A 7,604-nucleotide genomic window follows, 5' to 3' on the forward strand; every position below is an offset into this window, starting at 1 on the left:
TTAATATTATTATATGCCTCAAAATGTCATTACAAATCTGTTAATATTATTAAAACTTAGGTGTCGATTCGTAAATCTTATTCGATGCAAACTATTCATATTGTTAAAAATGTATCGTTACTATTGATCTTTGCATAACATTCTATATCTGAAACTAGAGGTGTTCAAATTACGTTTGATTATAATCAATTTTTTAAAACTATATTATATATAATCTTTTAATTATAACTACGACAGTAATAATTAACAAGCGGGTATTACTTTATATACATTCTTTAAATAAATCTTTTAATTGCTTATATTTTGGTCGAAACAATGGTTTATATAGGTAAAAAACCATTTTAAACGGTTTATTGTGTGATTTTTATATATAACTGCATTTTTTTTCTTTTTTCGATTTGGATCACATAAACTATAATTTTGTGTGTGTGGCTAATAAAAGAGTGATATACCAACATTTCATCCATATACTCGTACAAATGAAATATTGCTATATAATTTGTAATGCAGGAGCGTTTTTTCTATTTCCTGGCCTACTTTTGTTTTCATCTTATTGACTCATATTACAACCTTTTCCGCCCAAATAATTTATAACACATAAACACTAATTTTATATCATAATTAAAATGGAATAATATTTTTACATCTTTGGCTACTTTCTGGCAAAAAATCTATTTTTTCCTCAAAACTTTCACTATCTCTGAACTTCCGTGCACGAATTCACATTCATTTATAGTGTAGTGAAAACGTTTTACTTTCGGCTAGTGTTTAAGTTTAATCGATACACTTTATTTATTGATTTACTAGTTGTGCACATATTAATTAATAGATTAATTATTTATATTGGGTAAGGCTTTTAAACTAATAATAGCCGGACAGAATGAGTCTTCTTAGATGGTTATAACAATATATGAGAAGATTTAGTGCTAACACGGATATGGATTAATAGTTTTGTTTCAATATACATTCCCACCGCAGATTCTTTATTATTACGTATCTAAAAAGTTCCATCACCTAGTTTATAAACGTTGTAGCGTAAAAATGCTGCAATTTTGATTTTGGATGCCTAACCGAACAAAAGACTGATATAATCAATATGGAACAAATGACCGTTGTGCAATGTATAATAATTAAAAATCTATAATGAATTTCAATAGATGATCGATTTCACGATAGAGTGAACTAAATATATTTTAAGCATATAATACATAGTTTTGTTTTTAACCATAATAATATCACATGAATTATTCAATTACATTTTAGAAGAAATTGATTACCAGTTATTATTTAGTACCGGTGAATTTTATTTTTAAAAGTAAATGTAAGGTGTTTGTTGTGGTCATGTAAAATGTTTGTACTATGAAAATGAACTAACAATTATTATACTTCAAGATCTACAGATGCTTCAAGTTTAAGCTGAAACATTTCTTAGTTTCGAAATCCAATATTTCCATTCGATCAGGCAATGTTTTCGCGAAGTATACTTTTTAGTTTTAAGGAAGAAGTTCCGGCGCGGGTCCTGCGGGTGCCACGGAAGCTCTTGAACTAGTTAATGTTATGAGTTCGTCTGGTAGTTTTATTATTTAGTTTACGAGTACTTTCAATATTTGCGAATAAATAGAATTGCTATATTTAATTTATATTTGCATACAACACCTATATTTTGTTGAAATCACTTGTTAAGTATATCATAGATTATTTCGGCTAAGCTTCTTAGTACCTCCTTGGCCTGTAAGCAGGGCGCACGGTAAACACTTCTTCGACACTACTGCAATTCTGGTAAAAATGATGCTAGGAAAATAACTGTGGAACAGTTATTTTCCTATATTTAATAGTTCAGTATTGGATAAAAAAATGTCATTATCATTATGTCAATAGACGCCCACTGCCAGGCTTAGACCTCACCCAGAGTTCCAATAAGAAAACATTCTTTCTGCTTATCAAACCTATAATCATATTTTCCCTTTATTATTCCAGTAGCACGATATGCTTCTTTATTAACATCCACCAAGAGATTATAAATAGTAAAGAAGTTGTCAAAAAATACCTGATAGCGTGTTGGGTCTGTGCCCAATTTTCGAAGTAATGTTTTGACTACTCTAGATCCTAAGGGGTCAGGAGAAATTACCTCAACTTTTCCACAGTAAAAATCAAATGCTTATTGGCTTTCCTCGGACAAATCGTTTAGGAGGATGACAACCAAAATATTTTACCATTGATTCATCAATTGAAATATTATCGTGCATCACACCCAACTGTAGAAATTAATTCATAAGAATATAAGCCATTGGTCGTATTTTGAACAATTTGTCTCTGGTACTACTTGCTTCATATTATTGGCAAAACAGAAGTTTGTGAGCTTATGAAGCAGGTAGCGAGACTAGCAGAGCAGACGTTCACGCTCGCGATTGCACTCACGCTTCAGACCTAGACAACCTCCACCAGGCCACCATTACTGCTTCTATCACTACATTTACGGAGCCAAAGCCATCAAATGCCAGAAACACTGCAACTACACCTCGGAAAACTCCCTGGGCAGTCGCAAGTAGCGGCCAACGACTGTCCCGTTTCAACAGGCCGTCTCTTCTTAACCGACTACCCGAGTAAAATGCAGTTCTTTATGGACACTAGTTCCGACTTGTGTGTTTTCTCGCGTGTTATTACGTTTAAATATAATTAGAATTTATATATTATTAGAAATTATGAGAAAAAAACCCTTTAAATATAAATTGTCGATAGATAATAAAGGAAGAAATTTACGTTTAAATTCCTTATTTCTTCGGCGGTATTGATCGTTTAATGAAGATAATTTATTGCAAATAATCAGCAAAACAACTATTGTTTGGCTATTACCTGGTTTATTTAAAGGCAAAGGTACAGTAAATAAATCAAATTATGGATAAAAAAAGTTCTTTATATTTATATAATTAATAACGATCGTTTTATTAGAATTCGGTCTTTTGTCTAGGTGGCAGCGATGGTGGTGGAGTAGGAATGTTATAATATTTCTCGTAGATCCCATCCCAGAAGAGGACGCGTTGTTGTAATAACGGTCCCCTAAGTTTTAATGTTTTGTCTATGGACATATGAGGTCCGCCATTAGCTTGGGTTGGCGGCCAGTTAGGTAGATTTTCTCCCTCCGGTATAGGTTTACTGAAACACAAATAATGCATTTTGTCATACACTATTCTGTTTAACATAATTTCAGATGTTTCTAGAAACGAAAATGAATTTTTGAAAATGTCAATACTGACGCTATCTATTCGTAAGTTTTTTTAAATTAAAAAACACATCAAATATTTATCACCTCATTGATAACAAAGTTAATGACGAAATCTATTACTATGCTAAATACAGGAAGCCAAATTTTATTCTATTTTTTGGATCATGATATTTCCGTTTGATTTCCTTAAAAGTAAGATAACTCAAAAAAATTGAGCCAAAACCAAAATATATAATCATGAATAAATTTAAAATTAGAATTGCATTTACTTTTCATTAACTTACCCAGTTGTTATAAACGTTGCCCATATTTTGCGCGTAATTCTTTTCATGTTTTTATAGCTGTCGGAGAACTTTTCTTCGGATGGATCTTGCATGATCCCTCCATCTACTACTGCCATAGTTTGTGCACAATGGTTTGCACCCCGCACCTCTGTGTAAGGTACCAATGGTGTAGTCTCATCGACGAAACTATACTCATATAAATAAATATTATTATTTCCAGATTCCACTTGTAATCTTACTGATCTCAACGTGGAATAACCAAAAGTAGTATCTGTGAAGTAATCGATATATCTAAATATAGTTTCATTACTAACAACTTGGTTGCCAAAGTAGAACTTTTTGACTGTCTCTGCAACTTCTTCTTTTTCTGCTTCGCTCTCAAAGCGCAGGTCAATGGGTAAAAATTCAGAAAATTTCTTATTCATATCATCTTTCCAGAGATCAAACTGTGGTATTCTAAATAAACCTTCCATTTCCGCAAATCCATATAACATAGGAAGCTTTTGTTGTTTGCCGTTCTTTAAAATATTGATAGGTGCGTCGTCTAAAAACATTTCTTGGCCTACATCACGTTCAACACACGGTGAGAAAATAAACGACGAATCTTTTCGGTTGATTAAATCTATAGAGTGCAAAATGTTACTTGGAACTGATTTATAAAAATTTTCTAATGCGTAAATATCAGCGCCGTTGTCAGTAAAGTTTAACTCTTTGGCGTATGTTATGGCATTGTCGATTGGATTCACTTGAACACTAAAAGCCGAAAGGCTGGCCCCGCTTTCTGGTACAACTTTGTTAAATAGACCTCGTGTCATCGGCGAAAGCATAAGAAGATCGACGGCAGACGAACCGGCACTGTATCCAATTATAGTTACATCGTTAGGATTTCCTCCAAAACTGGCGATATTTTTTTTAACCCAGCGAAGTAAGGCTACCTGGTCCTTCATGCCTGCATTTCCTGGAACGTCCGGTGTACCTAAACACAGAAATCCACTTGGCCCAAGCCGATAGTTAAAATTAACAACTACCATTGGTTTCTCTCTGATCAAGTTTTTAACAGTGGTAAAATCACCATATGCTAATTGGTACGCACCCCCATGAACGTGTACTACTACGGGTAAGTTTTCAAGTTTTCTGTCAGGTACGTAAACATTTGCAATCAGACAGTCATCTACCTGAACAATAGTATCTATAAATGGTAGTCCAGGCATCTCCATTTGCTGACATGTTATGTTTCTGTTTACAGCTTCGAAGGGTTCGGACCAAGTAGGTGGAGGTAGAGGAGCCTGTAAAGAATAAGTATCCTGGTAACCTATTATACACGTATACGTGACAAAGAGAAGATAACGAGAAACAAAAAATAAATATAATAAAAGGCAAATAGGTATGAACACAAGATTCTAGGTAAGTAGGTATTTTAGTTTAGACTGTACCAATGTGTCATATTAAAACTGGTTTTGATTAATAACATTAGTACATATTGAAGAATAAATTGAATTTTTGTTCGTATTTTCCTGTAACTTCAAAGTATGAAGTTTATATCTAAACGCTAAGAATTATTAAAAAAAAACTACCTGAAACTACACCTAATATTGAACAATTACAGACTCTATTGGAGAGTAAATACTTACTACTGTTATTGTATTTAAGCTAAATCAAAATATTGTTACAGCTTACATTGAATTTTTGTGTCCCACTGGGAGCAGTAGCGTAAGGGATTCCATAAAACACAAACACATCATCGCCTGGTTTCTTGTATCCTCGAACAGGACCTTGAGCTATGTTCACCAATCTGACTTCCTCATCTCCCCGAGTGCCCACTATTATAAGCGCGAATAACAAGTACTTATACATTTTACGTTTGACACAACCGTCCCATCAGACACCCGGACACGTTATGTTATCTTCATTAATTTATCCTTGAATTGCTTGTTATTTTTGTTTCTTATGCATTGTCGATTACGAAAATTGTTGAAACTTTGATTATTAATATATTGTTTTAAAGTTGTTGAGTCATCACAACTTTGTATTAAACGAGTATTTGTAAGTTCATAGTGATTTTGTGACTATGTCGTTAGGTTAGTATCATCGTTATAATAGGATTTCGTAAAGATTTATTAGATTTGTTGGTCGCATAACTAAGGCAATTAGGGAAGTTACTGATTTGATAATAAGTAATTTAAAATATCGACGTCCAGTGGAGTATTATAATATACATGTTTAATCGCATATTTTGCATTCTTAACCAATAGTCGTGGAGAATAGTGTTATATTTTTGTATTTAAAAAATTAGTACTGTTAAAATGTAATTAGTTCATAGTTTGTGAATTATTTTTTATCATAGAAATTCACTAACGTTAACGCAACATGAAAATTTATATTGTGAGATATAAAGTCATCCGGAATTTATTTCATGCGGTCAACTCTAGCTTCTATTCTAATTAAAAATTTAGTTGCCAACATTTTATATGTATAATGATTTTTCTAGACAGCGCTTTTGTACATAATAAATTTATTTGTATGTATAGCCTATTATTTGTATACATTATTAAGTGTTGCGTAATTAATAAATTGTTTGAATTAAAACTTCTAGAAACAAAAACGGGGTTGTAGTCATTTTCATGTTTTTATTTAAAGATTCCCCAAGTTACGTACTCGTATACCATTTATTTAATTGTTTAATATTATTATATGTCTCAAAATGTCATTACAAATCTGTTAATATTATTAAAACTTAGGTGTTGACTCGTAAATCTTATTCGATGCAAACTACTCATATTGTTAACAATGTATCGTTACTATTGATCTTTGCATTACATTCTATATCTGAGACTAGAGCTGTTCAAATTACGTTTGATTATAATAAATTTTTAAAACTTTATTATACATAATTTTTTAATTATAACTATGACCGTAATAACTAACAATCAGGTCTTACTTCATAAACATTTTTTTAGTTTTGATTAAAACAATAGTTTAAAGGCTTAAATCGGTTTATTGTATGATTTTAATACATAACAATATTGTTTTCTTTTTCCGGTATAGATCACATAAAACCCCGTGACCTCGGTTTAGGTTGTCTGACTTATATTACTGCCACTTTGAGAAGCGTTAGCACTGGGAGAAGTGGCGGAAGAAACTCTGTCAACATTTTCTATCTACGATTATTTATTTGTCTTTTCTATACATCTCAACTGTTCTTGCCGGTGAGGACGAGTTCTATGATTAGCTACAAACTGCTTCGTAAGCTATGTCATATTGTCGTCGCGTCATCACGGTAGTCACAATCAGGTCGTCAGAACGGTACTGCGTTTGAATGTTCCCGGTGGGATACTTTTGTAGGTGGTGTCACACGTTTCATCATGTATCAACGAACTTCGATCCAACAATGTTGAGGTGGTATTAATTTGAAGTGGTTAGTAAAAGAGTGATATACCAACATTTTATCTGTATACTCGTACAAATGAAATATTGCTATATAACTTGTAATTCACAGGAGTGTTTTTCTATTTGCTTGCTTACTTTTGTTTTCATTTTTTGACTCATTTTACAACATTTCCCCCCCCCAAAAATGTATAATACATAAGCACTGAATTTATATCATAATTAAAATGGAATAATCTTTTTACGCCTTTAGCTACTTTCTGGCAGAAAATCAAATTTTTCCTCAAAACTTTCATTATCTCTGAAGTTCCGAACACGAATTCACATTCCTTTATAGTGAAACCGTTCTACTTTCGGCTTGTGTTTAAGTTTAAGTTTAATCGATACACTTTATTTATTGATTCATTTACTGTACATATATTAACAGATTAATTATGGTGGGAGTGGCTATTAAACTAATAATGGCTGGACAGAATGTGTCTTTTTACATGGTTATAGCAATATATGAGAAGATTTAGTGCTAACACCCATATGGATCAATAGTTTTGTTCCAATATACATTCCGTATCTAAAAAGCTTCAAGTTCCATCTCCAGCTGCCTTTTCTTTGTGTTTATAAAAGTTATCTCGTAAAAATGCTAGGTTTTGATTTTGGATGAACTAGTTAATGTTATGAGTTCGACTGGTAGTTTTATTATTCACTTTACGAGTACT

The 7,604-nt window shown here is 32.3% G+C and overlaps 1 protein-coding gene across 1 annotated transcript; it reads right to left on the reverse strand.

Moving 5' to 3' along the window:
- Positions 1-2,902: 2,902 nt before the first annotated feature.
- On the reverse strand, positions 2,903-5,400 carry LOC137929353 (esterase FE4-like). The gene is made up of 3 exons (XM_068772253.1): positions 5,185-5,400; positions 3,508-4,793; positions 2,903-3,153 (listed from the first exon to the last, which is right to left on the reverse strand). Exons 1-3 carry the CDS (start codon positions 5,359-5,361, stop codon positions 2,946-2,948), a joined length of 1,671 nt encoding a protein of 556 aa, XP_068628354.1. The 5' UTR covers positions 5,362-5,400; the 3' UTR covers positions 2,903-2,945.
- Between the last annotated feature and the right edge of the window lie 2,204 nt (positions 5,401-7,604).

This window comes from Battus philenor, unplaced genomic scaffold, assembly GCF_028537555.1.
Source record: "Battus philenor isolate CCGP_79_NKW_IND1 unplaced genomic scaffold, ilBatPhil1.0.hap1 SCAF_5, whole genome shotgun sequence".
Taxonomy (NCBI): Eukaryota; Metazoa; Arthropoda; class Insecta; order Lepidoptera; family Papilionidae; genus Battus; species Battus philenor.

Coding starts and splice junctions, on each gene's coding strand:
- LOC137929353 (XM_068772253.1), bottom strand. CDS start 5,361: ATGTATAAGTACTTGTTATTCGCGCTTATAATAGTGGGCACTCGGGGA. Junction 4,794..5,184: donor GTGGGACACAAAAATTCAAT/GTAAGCTGTAAC, acceptor TATTCTTTACAG/GCTCCTCTACCTCCACCTAC. Junction 3,154..3,507: donor GCAACGTTTATAACAACTGG/GTAAGTTAATGA, acceptor TTTGTGTTTCAG/TAAACCTATACCGGAGGGAG.